Raw genomic sequence first — 15,383 nt, 5'->3', positions numbered from 1 at the left:
ATTACTAGTATCACTACCATTACCACCATCACTACCATCACTACTAGTACCATTACTGCCACCACTTTCACTATCACTACTACAGGTACTAGCACCACTACTACTGGTACCACTACCCCAAAACAACATTACCAAACCACTTTACAGAGGTGCAAGTTAAACAAATGGAGCCTCTTTACTTGTACCGTAAAGAGGTTGGATTTTAGGTAAAATAAACACCTGCCTGTTGCCTTCACTATCATGTGTGTGGAACCACCTCTTGAATCCAGCTGTCTTCAGGCCGCTCTCTGCAGTCCCCCATGGCCACCCCCTCCCATAGTGAGTTGCAGAGGCCGGAGGGAACCAACATCACCCACCTGTCTCTCTGCCCCCGGTACCAGCCGTCCGGCGGATGAATACGGGTTGATGATGACCCTGTAGCTCATCACGTCCCCTGTAGCTGGGGTCCAGGCCAACCTCATTGAGCTGTAATTCAGTTCACTAATCATCAAGTCCTGTGGGCCGATGATTTTCTCTGCCACTGGTTAAAAAAAAGGGACAGAAAGGATTAGATTTATCTATCGCATGGCAGCGAGAGCATTCATTAGCATAACGCTGCTCTGCCTCTGTCCTATTTACTCATGAGTTCCCTCGAGAGGTGATATTTATTTCAAATTTCCTTAATGCTTCTAGCACTCAGATTAACACCTTTAAGAAGGTCTGGATGAATGTCTGATTAGTGCAAGAATTGCAGTTTATAAGAATAATTACCACAACAATCCAACACTATGCAAAACATAATTGTTCTTCAGCTGCTGACAACTGGGAGATTCCGTGCCAAGGAAAGCAGCCGATTACAGGATGTGAAATATAGGATGAAGAGTTAAGAGACTTCGAAGGACCTGCTTGTCGCCCGAATACCCGGGTGTTCGACAGCAGAACGTCTTGTGCACCCTGCCCGTGACCTGCTAGAGACCATCAGCGGCAGGTCGGGGCCATAAAAGAGGTGGCGAGCAGCGAAAGGGACGTCATCAAATTCCAGATCGGAGACTGGAGCGTGGGCAGGTACAGCAGGAGCGGCGAGGTCGGGGCGAAGGAGCGGCGAGAGACTGTGGAGGGATGTGATCGGGGCCCAGGAGAGGCGCGAGTTCGAGGCCCAGAAGAGGCATAAGCCCAGGGGCAGCACGGGCCCAGCCCACACTGTGCGATACGTGTGCGCACTAGGTCCGTGCAGCAGAGCAGGTCTCCAGTCGTCTTGGTTAATCCTTGCCACTGGACCAAGACCTAGCTCTGTCGAGCCCGTGTGGTGGCTGGTGTGCAACAGCCACCACACGCTAAAAAAATCCACGCACAGGCATCTTCCACCCTTCAACATGTAGTTCGGGACCTGGAATATTAGGTCCTTCGTTGTAACACCTGTGAACTCAACTTTTTTTGGCGTGGAAGCAAGTCATCCTCGATACGAGGGACTGCCTGTGATGATGATAATGATGATGGTGATGATGATGTGCCCTGCCGGCTTGCCTAGCGTGGATCGGGCCACCATCATGCAGCCCGGCACTCTGTTTTGGGTGCCGGGTTTGCTGGCCCGGTCTCATGTGTCCTGGTGGCCCAGCAGAAGACTGATGGGCCATGCAGAGTACGCAGCGGCCCTCCCCTTTAATGGAAGGGGTAGGGCATTGTAGCACGTCAGCGCTAAGTGGAGCACCCACATAACGTGGGACTTAGAGCCGCACTATCGCCCCGGGAGCGCCACTCAAAGGAGGTGGAACGCCGAAGACAGGACTCCGCTTCCTTTGAGGGACATACGGCCCAATTCCCCATCGGGGGCGGGACTTCTGGGCCGGGCAATAAAAGTCCTGGCCCCGAAATTTTAACTATGAAGTCACATTCAACAATAACAACAATTTTCATTCGTGTAGCACCTCAGAGGGTTGTGAATCTTTGGAACTCTCTGCCCCAGAGGGCTATAGATGCTGAGTCTCTGAATATATTCAAGGCTGAGATAAATAGATTTTTGGAGTCTAGGGAAAACAAGGGATATGGAGATCGAGCGAAAAATGGAGTTGAGGTCGATGATCAGCCATGATCTTATTGAATAGCGGAGCAGGTTCAAGGGGCCATATGACCTATTCCTGCTTCTATTTCTTATGAAAGGTTACCGCCCCAATCGGGGCACTGGGCAATTCCGCCCCCTAATTCTTTCTTTCCGTAAACTTAGAACTCATCCAAAATTCTTCTGCCTGTATCCTGACCCACACCAAGTCCCATTCACCCACCACCCCTGAGCTCACTGACCTACATTGGCTCCTGGTCCGGCAAAGCCTCGAATTTAAAATTCTCATCATAGTTTTCAAATCCCTCTATGGTCTCGCCCCTCCCTATCTCTGTAACCTCCACCAGCCCTACAACCCTCTGAGATCTCTGCACTCCTCCAATTCTGGCCTCTTGTACATCCCTGACTTTAATCATTGGCGGCCATGCTATTACCTGCCATAGGCTCTGGACTTCCCTCCCTAAACCTTTCTGCCTCTCTATCTCTCTCTTCCTTTAGGTCACTCCTTAAAACCTACCTAGCTGTGTAATAGCTCATTATCTGTCAGCTATGGCTCAGTGGGTAGCACTCTTGCCTCTGAGTCAGAAGGTTGTGGGTTCAAGCCCCACTCCAGGGACTTGAGCACGAAAAAAATCTAAGCTGACACTGTCAGCGATGCCGTCTTTCAGATGAGACATTAAACCGAGGCTCTCTCAAGTGGACGTAAAAGATCCCATGGCACTATTTCGAAGAAGAGCAGCGGAGTTATCCCTGGTGTCTTGGTCAATGTTTATCCCTCAATCAACATAACAAAAAAACTGATTAGCTGGTCATTATCACATTGCTGTTTGTGGGACCTTGCTTGTGTGCAAATTGGCTGCCGCGTTTCCTACATTACAACAGTGACTACGCTCCAAAAATATTTCATTGGCTGTAAAGCGCTTTGAGATGTCCGGTGGTCATGAAAGGCGCTATATAAATCCAAGTCTTTCTTTCTTTATGTGGCTCGGTGTCAAATTTTGTCTGATAGCACTCCTGTGAAACACCTTGGGAACATCTTTACTATGTTAAAGGTTGCATGGTGGTTATGTTACTATGTAAGTACAAGTTGTTGCTGAATCAACTTTCAGGCAGGCCTTTCAATGAATTCCCAGAACACCTACCCAAAAGAGTTTAAATATGCAAATTGGGGTTCCAAGCCTGGTTAGGACACTGAGTGCCATTTCCCAGGTGAAATGGCTCGGTGAATTCCAGTCCCTGTCTCGCCAGGCATTGAGAGGCCAAACGCCAGTTCTTAAAGGAACAGCTTTTGCAAAGTAGACCCACACTCACTCGGAACTGGAGTGAGACTGCCCAAATTCCTTTCATCTAGAACTAGCAGAAGGAAAGGAGAGAGAGGTTTATCTCTTCAGTCTAGGGGCACGGTTGCAGAGTGGTTATGTTACTTGACTAACATGAGTTCAAAACCCACCACGGCAGCTGGGGAATTTAAATTCTATTAAATTAAAATCTGGAATAAAAAGCTAGTGTCAGTAATGGTGACTATGTACTAAAGGATTGTGGTTAAAAGCCAATCTGCTTTACTAATGTCCTTGAGGGAAGGAAATCTGCCATCCTTACCTGGTCTGGCCTAGAGCTAATCCACAGTGCCACCCTGTACACTGCTTTGAAAAGTGTTTCCACTGCATCATTCACGATTACTTACGTGGTGTTGGCCTCACGGGCCTCGCAGGCTCGGACGCTGTGAAACAAAGCCTCCTGGAGATTTTCGGCAAAATGGTGTTGAGTAGATTAAAATCCTCCACAAATAAATAGTGTTCTTCGAAAGGATCAGAAGCAATTTTCTTCAGTTCGATTTTATCTGAACTTTTTATTCCTTAAAAGAAGGAATAAGAAATACATTATGAAAACATGCTCACGTTGAGAATGATTTAGTTAAGTTCTAAACTAAGGTCTTAAATCTGAACAAAGCAAACTACGTAGGTATGAGAGGCGAGGTGGCTTTTGTAGGTTGAGAAACTAAATTAAAAGGTATGATGGTAGATAAGCAATGCCAAACATTTAAAGAAATCATTCATAATTCACAATGAATATACATTCCCTAAAGGTATAAAAATCCCACGGGAAAAATGGTCCAACCATGGCTAACAAGAGAAGTTAAAGAATGATTAGATTAAAGGAAGAGGCTTATAATGCAGTCATAAAGAGTAGCAAGCCCGAGGATTGGGAGGATTATAGGGCTCAATTTTCCCCAAAGCATTTTTTGGGCGTACTTGAAGAGTTACGCCCGATTTTTTGGGGCCTAAGTACGCCAAAAAAAAGATTCGAAGTTTCCCCGTTGGATTTGTTCATTCTGGCGTGGCATAACCCGACCTTTAGTTTTGGGGGTGGAGCCTTGATCTGTGCCAAAAAGATCGGGCTGCCATGGTAACCAGGGACACGATGCGAGCTGATGCATATAGCCAGCTCCCAACACATTTAAAGAATTGAAAACACGTAGCAGCAACTTACCTCCAATCCCACCCGAAGGGCTTACTGCTCTCTCTCTCTCTCTCTCTCCCTCTCTCTCTCTGAGTTAAGTTGTTGCTATGTGTTTTTCAATTCTTTTCGTGTGTCCGGCCAGCTGCTGCGCCGATTTCCTTAACTCAAGGGAAAGTTTTTCAGCAGAGACCACATCCGCTGTCCTAAGCACAACTGGAGTAACTCTCAGCTGGCCAAACTTCCCTATTTGGCGTAGGTGGCTCGTTACATGCCCTTTGGCTGAAAATAAAACTGACCTAAAAAATCGTAACTAACTGAGTTACACTGGTGCAAATTGACTGGGGAATCAGTGGTTTTTCAACAGGCCAAAAAGAGCAGCCTGCTCCTGTCATGTATCTTACATTATTATATATAACTGTATCCTAACATGCTACACATGACTGTAATAAGATATGACCTGTAACCACCAGCATACCTTACCACCAGGGGTGCACTTGCAAGAGACAGGTATATAAGGACAGGTCTCAGGCAAGTGCAGCATTCCAGAGCTGTGAAATAAAGGTGCAGGTCCAGAGTGACCTTGACTTCACTACATGCCTCGTGTGAATCTGTACTGAGGGGACAGGACTTTACAGTGGCGACGGGTTACGGGATTACAGAATCCACAGAATGGCGAACAACGGGTCAGATGAAAAGTACAATGCGGGAGACAATTGGGAGGACTCTATAGAAAGGCTCCAGCAAAGCTTTGTAACCAAAGACTGGTTAGGCGACGATAAGGCAGACAAGAGAAGAGCCCATCTCTTGACCAGCTGTGGCTCGAAAACATACGCTTTAATGAAGGATCTGTTGGCACCCGAGAAATCAGCAAGCAAGTCATTTGAAGAATTGAGCACACTGGTAAGAGACCACCTGAAGCCAGCGAGCAGCCTACACATGGCCAGACACAGGTTCTACAACTACAGACGCTGTGTGGGCCAGAGCATACCCGACTTCGTGGCGGAACTTCGGAGGTTGGCTAGTTTATGTGAGTTCTCCGATGAATTGAGGAGAGAAATGCTGAAAGACTTTTTCATTGAAGGAATAGGCCACGCAGGCATATTCTGAAAGCTCATAGAGACCAAGAACCTGACCTTAGAGGCAGCAGCACTGGTTGCACAGACATTCTTGGTAGGGGAAGAAGAAACGAGGTTGATTTACAATGCAGGTACAACAACTAACGAAATAATGGAACAAGGAGTTCACAGCATTAGAAAAGCTGTTACCCCCACACACAGACAAAACCGGGAGAACAGGCTTTCGACAGCAAGCAGTGGCAACAGAAGCCATCAAGGGCCACAGGAACGGCCGTTCACACCTCATCAACCCACAATGCGAGCAATCAACTACAAACTGCGAGAAGCTCAAGAGAGATCAGCCAGACGCAGCTCATTCTTTGGGAACACTTTGAACAATGGAACAGGTCTGTGCTGGAGGTGTGGGGGTGGGCACTCGTCAAGGGGATGTCGATTTCAGCAGGCTGTTTGCAGGAACTGTGAATATACAGGGCATTTGGCCCGCATGTGCAAAAAAATGGCAGCTCGGCTGGTATACGAATCGGATGGGTCGGAAAGCGGACCAGAAGATGGTGGGGACAGTACCCGGGACACCGGTGTACGGTGGGTCAACACGATCAATGGTCGCTGCTCCTACAACAGTACGCCTCCTATAATGATGAGGGTCCTACTCAACGGGATATCTGTCAACATGGAGTTGGATACGGGAGCGAGTCAATCTCTCATGGGCGCTCAACAATTTGAACAACTGTGGCCGCATAAAAGAGACAGACCAAAACTCACAAGGGTCGACACCAAACTAAGGACCTATACCAAAGAAATCGTACCAGTCCTCGGCAGCGCCATGCTCTCTGTCACACACAAAGGGACAGTGAACCGACTTCCCTTGTGGATTGTCCCCGGAGACCCCCCAGCACTGCTGGGGAGAAGCTGGCTGGAAAAACTAAACTGGAAATGGGATGATGTCCATGCCATGTCATTAGAGAAATGGACCTCCTGCTCAACAGTTATAAAATGATTTGAATATTTCTTTCAGCCAAGTGTGGGCACTTTCAAAGGGGCCAAAGTCAAAATCTACATCACACAGGATGCTAGACCAGTCCATCACAAGGCCAGAACTATACCCTACGTGATGAGGGAAAAGATTGAACACGAACTAGACAGGCTTCTGCGGGAAGGCATTATATCACCTATGGAATTTAGCGACAGGGCATGTCCCATCGTCCCAGTCATGAAGCCTGATGGATCCGTACGAATCTGTGGGGACTACAAATCTACTATAAACAGAGTCTCCCTACAGGACCAGTACCCGCTGCCCAGAGCGGAGGACTTATTTGCCACATTGGCTGGAGGTAAACTTTTCTCAAAACTAGACCTCACATCTGCGTATATGACGCAAGAATTGACCGAGGAATCCAAGCTACTCACCACCATCAACACACATCGAGGCCTTTTCATGTACAATCAATGCCCATTCGGCATCAGGTCGGCAGCTGCCATATTCCAGCGCAAAATGAAGAGTCTGCTCAAGTCCATCCCAGGGACGGTTGTATTTCAAGACGACATACTTATCACGGGCAGGGACACCGACTCCCATCTCCGTAATTTGGAGGAAGTACTAAAGCGGTTGGATCAGGTAGGCCTACGAGTCAAGAAATCCAAGTGCCTGTTTCTCGCACCCGAAGTTGAATTTTTGGGCAGAAGGATTGCCGCTGATGGAATCCGCCCAACAGAGTCCAAAATAGAAGGAATTCACCTGGCACCCAGGCCCCGGAATGTCTCAGAACTGCGCGCTTTTCTCGGACTACTCAATTACTTTGGGAACTTTATGCAGAACTCAAGCACGCTGCTGGAGCCTCTCCACGTGCTACTCAGGAAGGGGTGCGACTGGTTTTGGGGGGATGCCCAGGAACGCGCCTTCAATAAGGCACGCAACCTTCTTTGTTCCAACAGTGTTTTGACTTTCTTTGACCCAGGTAAAAAGCTAGTTCTCACATGCGATGCGTCAGCGTATGGGGTCGGGTGCGTTTTGCAACATGTCAACAGTGCGGGCAAATTATAACCCATAGCTTATGCCTCCAGGTCACTTTCGCGGGCGGAGCGCGGGTACGGAATGGTAGAGAAGGAGGCGCTCGCGTGCGTGTACGGTGTCAAAAAGATGCACCAATACCTTTTCGGGCCAAGTTCGCATTAGAAACCGACCACAAGCCCCTCACATCCCTCCTATCCGAGAGCAAGGCAATAATCGGCAACACCTCGGCGCGAATTCAACGGTGGGCACTCATGCTGGCGTCCTACGACTATACCATAAGGCACAGACCAGGCAGAGACAACTGTGCCGACGCGCTCAGCAGGCTACCCCTGGTGACCACGGAAGGGTCTGACGAACAGGACTGTGAGATAGTCATGGCAATCAATGCCTTTGAGTCCACAGGTTCGCCCATGACGGCTCGCCAAATCAGAGCCTGGACGGCCAGCGACCCCACGTTATCCTTAGTAAAAAGATGTGTCCTAACCAGTGACTGGGCAGAGGCTCGCAATGCCTGCCCCGAGAAATTAAAACCCTTTCACAGGTGCATGCATGAGCTATCACTACAAGCAGACTGCCTGAAGTGGGGCAGCCGAGTAGTCATGCCTCTGCGAGGCAGAGAGGCATTTATCCGGGAGCTCCACCGCGAGTACCCAGAGATCGTTCTCATGAAGGCCATAGCCAGATCCCACGTCTGGTGGCCTGGTATTGACGCGGACTTGGAGCTCTGCGTCCGAAGGTGCACCATTTGTGCCCAACTCAGCAATGCCCCCAGGGAGTCTCCCCTGAGCCTCTGGCCCTGGCCTACCAAACCGTGGTCGCGGGTGCATGTAGACTATGCAGGCCCATTCATGGGCAAAATGTTCCTCGTAGTTGTAGATGCATTTTCAAATTGGATCGAATGCACCATTTTAAACTCGAGCACAACCTCCACCACTGTGGAGAGCCTCGCAACCATGTTTGCAATGCACAGAATCCCTGACATATTGGTCAGTGACAATGGTCCGTGCTTCACCAGCGCAGAATTCCAAGACTTTATAATTGACCACGGCATAAATCACGTCAAGACGGCACCGTTCAAGCCGGCCTCCAATGGCCAGGCGGAGAGAGTAGTGCAAATCATTAAACAAGGCAATCTTAAAATCCAAGGTTCCACGCTGCAGGGTCACCTGTCGCAACTGCTGCTGGCATACAGATCTCGTCCGCACTCATTGACTGGGATCACCCCGCGCAACTGTTGATGAAAAGGATTTTAAAAACAAGGCTCTCATTAATCCTCCCAGACATGCACAAAATCATTGAGGCAAAGCGCCGTAAGCTGACTGAGTACCATGACAGAAATTCGAGGGGGAGATGGAATGAGATAGGGGACAAAGTGTTTGTACTAAACTATGGCAGGGGTCCCAAATGGCTTGCAGGGACAGTAACGGGCAAGGAAGGAAACAGGCTACTGGTAGTACAAATGGACAATGGCAAAACCTGCCGGAGGCATGTAGACCAAGTCAAAAGTAGATTTACCAACAACACTGCCGAATCAGAGGCAGACTACAAAGTGGAACTCGCACCCACACCTGGTGGACAGACAGAGGGAACAACCTGAGGAAAGGGCAATCCCAACAGACAGCCCAGGCGAGTCAACAACAATCACACCAATAGAAACAGACAGCCCAGGCGAGATACCAGCAACCACACCCAAAGAAAAACAGACACCAAGGCAAACAACTGAACCACAACTCAGATGCTCCACACGAGAGCGCAGAAACTTGAGAGACTGAACCTATAAAGACAATAAGACCTTGGGGGAGGGCGATGTCATGTATCTTACATTATTATATATAACTCTATCCTAACATGCTATACATGACTGTAATAGGATATGACCTGTCACCACCAGCATACCTTACCACCAGGGGTGCACTTGCAAGAGACAGGTATATAAGCGCAGGTCTCAGGCAAGTGCAGCATTCCAGAGCTGTGAAATAAAGGTGCAGGTCCAGAGTGACCTTGACTTCACTACATGCCTCGTGTGAATCTGTACTGAGGGGACAGGACTTTACAGCTCTAAAAAAACGGCACAAATCGCTGCGGAAAATTGAGCCCTTCGAATTCAGCAAAGAAGGGCCAAGAAATTGAAAGGAGAGAGAAAAGAGAATATGAGATTAAACTAGCAACAGACATAAAAACAGATTGTAAAAGATTCTACAGGTTTGTAAAAAGGAAAAGATTTGCAAAAGTAAATGTGGGTCCCTTGCAGGCAGAGACAGAAGAAATTATAGCAGGGAATAAGGAAATGGCAGAGACATTAAATAAATACGCTAGCTGGAATTTTCCAGGGGTTGAAACAGGTGGATTGGTGGCAGGTCAGGTGGGAAACTTGATATAATTGACAGTGGGTCAGGAACCCGCTGTCAACTTGCTCCCACACGCCTTTCCCGATGTCGGGTCTGTCAGCACTGAGCAGACGCAACAGGCAGCGGTAGGCGACCCAATTCAAGTAAGTAGTGGCTTGTTTAGAGCCACTTCAGAATGATTTTCAGCTTACTTTTTGCATTTGACAGCTCGCCCGCGGGGTCCATGCTGGTCACAGACCACGTCTGTAAAGCTGAGGCGGAAGTTCAGTGGTCACTGAATCAGCTGATGAATTGACAGCTTCAAATGTAAAGTAGGAGCTCTCACCTTAAAGATATCTTCTCTCAGCCACAAGCTCTTCCTCACTGCATTCCGCAACAGATTCACTATGCTGCAAGTCTTTACACAAGTCTCCATCCAGTCGGACCTCATTACCTCTCTCACCATTGACAGGTCGCTTCTATCATCTCTACCTCACCAGCCATCTATTCCATCAGCATGGGTGCCCTTTATACTCTCTCACCTTGGTCCACAGAATAAGACCACAATCAGCCCCAACACCAGCAGCACCAGCAACAACACCAACCTTCTCCGCAATCAACTGATGATGCACAGGACACAAGGTATCAGCACCAACCACATTGCTGCTCGGGAGGCCAGGGATGGCCTCACCATGGTCAGATTTACTTCACTTGCTGTACACCCTGGCTGTCACATGATGCGCCAAGTTGGCACCACCCCACACCAACACAATAAAGCATCCCTACAATGCCTAAGCCTTTCACACTCATCACCATTGTGCGGGGTACCCCTATGTCTCACCATTCACTACAACTCACTAAGCCACTTCCAAAGGTGCACACAAAACTTTCGAAGAACTCCAAAAGTGTTGAAAATAAAGGTTTCAATGTTTGACACCACATTACATGACATTGCATAAAACACCCTTTTGTGTTGTTAGTTGTTTCGATTGCACTAGGATGAGGGTGAGTATGAGGGGTGGCTAGTGAGATGGGGATCTGATAATGTAGATAGAGAGGGATGGGTGGAGATCCAAGGTAAGTTGGTGTGAGTAAGGACGTGTAGGAGTAGGGTAGGGAAGGCAGAGTGATGGTAATGTGATGAGAGGCACAGCAGTATGAGGTTAATTATGGCTTTGTACTAACGTTTGATGATCTACTGCGATCATTGAAACAATTGCAGCACAGCACCCAGGTCCTCCTGACCAAATCCCTGCTGGTGGCTTCCTCAGCAATGTGCAACCAGGCTGTGTTGATCTCCTGGGGAGGTTTCTTCCGCCCATGGGAAGGGAAGAGGACCACCCTGCTTACTGTGACTCCCCCCATAAGCATATGCAGGGAGTCATGGCAGAACCTGGGTGCAGCCCTGCATCTCTGTGCAGTGTTTGTCAGTGTTTGCAGCTCCTCAATGCTGCAAAACACTGACTGCGCAAATATCAAAATTAATTGGAACATGGTCCCTTTAAGGAAACCAGCTGATGACGTGTCATGAAATGACGTCACCAGACCCGCTTCCTCTAACGGCCGGGAAACACGTTGAACGGGCTTAACAAGCCCCATCAGGGGAAAATCATTTCACAGAGCGGGATGGAGACAGCAGTGGGGACCTGCCACCGACATCGCCCGCTACGGACCTGCCGAGGCCGAGGTGGGGAAAATCGCGGCCGCTGTATCCATCTTCATGGCCGAAGACACAAAAAACATTCTGGAAATAGTACGGAACCAAAGGTCTAGTAAGAATGAGAAACTTAAAGAAATTAGTATTAGTAAAGAAATAGTACTGGAGAAATTAATGGGACTAAAAGTCAACAAATGCCCTAGACTTGATGGCCTACATCCTAGGGTTTTAAAAGATAGTAGATGCATTGGTTTTAATCTTCCAGAATTCCCTAGATTCTAGAACGGTCCCTGCAGATTGGAAGGTAGCAAAGCTAACCCCGCTATTCAAGAAAGGAGGGAGAGAGAAAGAACTATTATAGACCAGTTAGCCTGACATCAGTAATAGGGAGAATGCTAGAATCTTTTATTAGGGATGTGGTAATAGGGCACTGCGAAAATCATAACACGATTGGACAGAGTCAACACGGATTAATGAAAGGGAAATCCTGTTTGAAAAATCTAATAGAATTTTTTGAGGTTGTAACCAGCAAGGTAGATAAGGGGGAACCAGTGGATGTGGTGTATTTAGATTTTCAGAAGGCATTCGATAAGGTGCCACACAAGACGTTATTACACAAAATTAGCTTCGTGGGATTGGGGGTAATATATTAGAATGGATTGAGGATTGATTCTCGGACAGAAAACAGAGAGTAGGAATAAACAAATCATTTTTGGGTTGGCAGATTGTAACTAGTGGGGCACTGCAAGGATCAGTGTTTGGGCCTCAGCTAGTTGCAATCTATATCAATGACTTAGATGAGGGGACCGAGTATCACTTATCCAAGTTTGCTGATGATACAAAGCTAGATGCGAATGTAAGTTGCGGGGAGAATGCAAAGAGGCTGCAAAGAGATAGAGACAAGTGAGTGAGCAAGAACATGGCAGATGGAATATAATGCGGAGAAATGTGAAGTTATCCACTTTGGTAGAAAAATAGAAGAACAGAGTAATGTTTAAACGGTGAGTGGTTGAGAAATGTTGGTATTCCGAGAGCCCTGGGTGTCCTTTTACACGAATCACAGAAAGTTAACATGCGTACCCAAGCAATTAGGAAAACAAATGTACGTTAGCCTTTATTACAAAAGGATAGGAGTGTAAGAGTAAAGGGGCCGGAAATTGCCCCTCTCCTTAAGGCCTGTTACCACCGCAAATCGGCGGCCACGCTGCGGAGTGGAGTGGCCGCCGGCTTTTCCTGGAATGGTTGCTGATAGCCCAATTGCTCTTGCGAGGGTTCCTGGCAGTGCCCCAATCCCCCCCATCCCCCACCGCTCCGCTGCTACCGATCCGTCTGAAGTGCGTCACCACCATGCGGATCGCTGATCTACCCCACCGACAGCGCCATTCGCTCTGAAAACCTTCGTCCCACCCAGCGGTGCCAAAACCTGTTTCTTCCCAGTGGCCCAGTGAGGCTGTGGCCTTCTGCAACGGCGCTGTGGCTCCCCTTAAAGGGGAGGGTGCACTGCTGCTGCCACCATTTTTTTTTTGTCGGCCGACTGCCAGGTCGACCCGTCAATCATGCCTCCGAATCCGGCCGGGCCGCCAACAGGCAACCTGGCACCCCCTCTTTGGTGCCAGGCCACTGTCCCAGCCGAAACCCTCCCTGGTGGCCTAGTGGGCCGGAGTTTTTAAGTTGCGACGGTTCTCCCCTTTAAGTGAAGGGGAGAGCCGTGGTGACGCGGCGCTGTGATAACGTCATCGCGGTGGTCACTCCGCACTGCCCCCAACTTCCGCCCCTCAGGTGTTGCCACCGCCATGTATCCGCCCCTCTCGTGTAGTCACCGCCCCCGTTAAGAGTGACTTCTGGATCCGAATAAAAAAAAACAACAGAGCGGAATTTCGCGCAAGAGGCGTTATCAACCACAGCGACAGTAAAAACCATTCAAACGGGGTGCAGTGCCCCGTTTTGGTTGGGGGGTCAATTGGTACCCCAAGAAGTCTTACTGGAATTTTATAGGGCTTTGGTGAGACCATACAAGGAGTGTGGTGTACAATGTTGGTCTTACCCAAGGAAGGATATACTTGCTCTAGAGGGAGTGTGACAAAGGTTCACCAGACTGATTCCTGGGATGGGGGGAATTGTCCTATGAGGAAAATTGAGTAGACTAGGCCTATATTGTCTAGAATTTAGAAGAATGAGAGGTGATCACATTGAAACATATAAAATTCTTACAGGACTTGACAGGGTGGATGTTTCCTCTGGCTGGGGAGTCTAGAACTAAGGATCACAGTCTCAGAATAAGGGGCCGTCCATTTAGGACAGAGATGAAGAGTAATTTCTACACTCAAAGGGTTGTGAATTGTTGGAACAAAGGACACTTTCAATCCATCAGCTTGCGCTTGACTTGAACCAAGGTTCCAGAGGGGTCCAGCTCGTTGACTCCTGCAGTCCCTGAATTTTTACTTTTTTACATACAGGGGCAGTTGGTGTACGGGTGCAAAGTGTCACTGTCTGATAGGATAACTGCTGTACAATTCCTTGCACTGTGTCTTCCCAATCCGAGCCAAGCCAAGCCAAGCAATTCAATGAGTAAATGCGGCATGTGATGTGTGGCTGAGCCATGCAGATCAGGAATCGGACACTCTATCTGGTGAATTCTGCTGGAAAGTGTACGGATACTGAAGGAGGGCAGGATCAAGCCACTTGTGGTTGAGACCAGAACTAGGAATCATAAATATAAGATAGTCACTAATGAATCGGAATTTCAGGTCAAACGTTTTTACCCAGAGAGTGGTGAGAATGTGGAACTCGCCACCAGAAGGAATAGTTGAGGCAAATAGCATAGATACATTTAAAGGGAAGCTGGATAAACACATGAGGGAGGAAGAAATAGAACAACGTGTATATATATAGGGTCTTTAATGTAGTGAAACGTCCCAAAGCGCTTCACAGGAGTATTATGAGATAGAAAGTTGACACCGAGCCACATAAGTAGAAATTAGCGCAGGTCAAAGAGGTTGGTTTTAAGGAGCGTCTTGAAGGAGAAAAGAGAGGTAGAGAGGTGGAGAGGTTTAGGGATGGAGTTCCAGAGCTTGGGGCCTAGGCAACAGAAGGCACTAATGGTTGAGCGATTATAATCAGGGATGCTCAAGAGGGCAAAATTAGAGGAGCGCAGACATCTCGGGGGGTTGTGGGGCTGGAGGAGATTACAGAGATAGGGAGGGGCGAGGCCATGGAGGGATTTGAAAATAAGGATGAGAATTTTGAAATCGAGGCATTGCTTAACCAGAAGCCAATGTAGGTCAGTGAGCACAGGGGTGATGGGTAGGGTGGGAGGTGGTTCATGTGGAGCTTAAATGGTAGGGAAAATAAAAAAGCTAACACTTTGGTAGGAAAAATAAAAAAGCGAATTATTATTTAAATGGGGAGAGATTACAAAATGCTGCGGTACAGAGGGATCTGCGGGTCCTTGTACATGGAACACAAAAAGCTAGTATGCAGGTACAGCAAGTAATTAGGAAGGCAAGTAGAATGTTGGCCTTTATTGCAAGGGGGATGGAGTATAAAAGTAGGGAAGTCCTGCTACAACTATACAGGGCGTTGGTGAGACCACACCTGGAATACTGCGTGCAGTTTAGGTCTCCGTATTTAAGGAGGGCTATACTTGCATTGGAGGCAGTTCAGAGAAGGTTTACTAGGTTGATTCCTGAGATGAAGGGGTTGTCTTATGAAGAAAGGTTGAGCAGGTTGGGCCTATATTCATTGGAGTTTAGAAGAATGAGAGGTGATCTTATTGATACGTATAAGATTCTGAAGGGGCTCGACAGGGTAGATGCAG

The 15,383-nt window shown here is 48.1% G+C and overlaps 1 protein-coding gene across 1 annotated transcript in view; it reads right to left on the bottom strand.

Annotated features, from left to right (window-relative positions):
* Positions 1-15,383, bottom strand: part of col7a1l (collagen type VII alpha 1-like) — a 505,550-nt gene that overhangs the window by 431,658 nt on the left and 58,509 nt on the right. The window contains exons 5-6 of the mRNA XM_070898381.1: positions 3,720-3,890; positions 357-520 (exon numbers count right to left, since the gene is read on the bottom strand). Coding sequence (XP_070754482.1) covers positions 357-520; positions 3,720-3,890 — 335 coding nt within the window. The remainder of the gene's footprint in view (positions 1-356; positions 521-3,719; positions 3,891-15,383) is intronic.

Source organism: Pristiophorus japonicus, chromosome 13 (genome assembly GCF_044704955.1).
Source record: "Pristiophorus japonicus isolate sPriJap1 chromosome 13, sPriJap1.hap1, whole genome shotgun sequence".
Taxonomy (NCBI): domain Eukaryota; kingdom Metazoa; phylum Chordata; class Chondrichthyes; family Pristiophoridae; genus Pristiophorus; species Pristiophorus japonicus.
The sequence above is the reverse complement of the archived record's forward strand: the minus strand, read 5'-3'. Positions and strand labels throughout refer to the sequence as shown.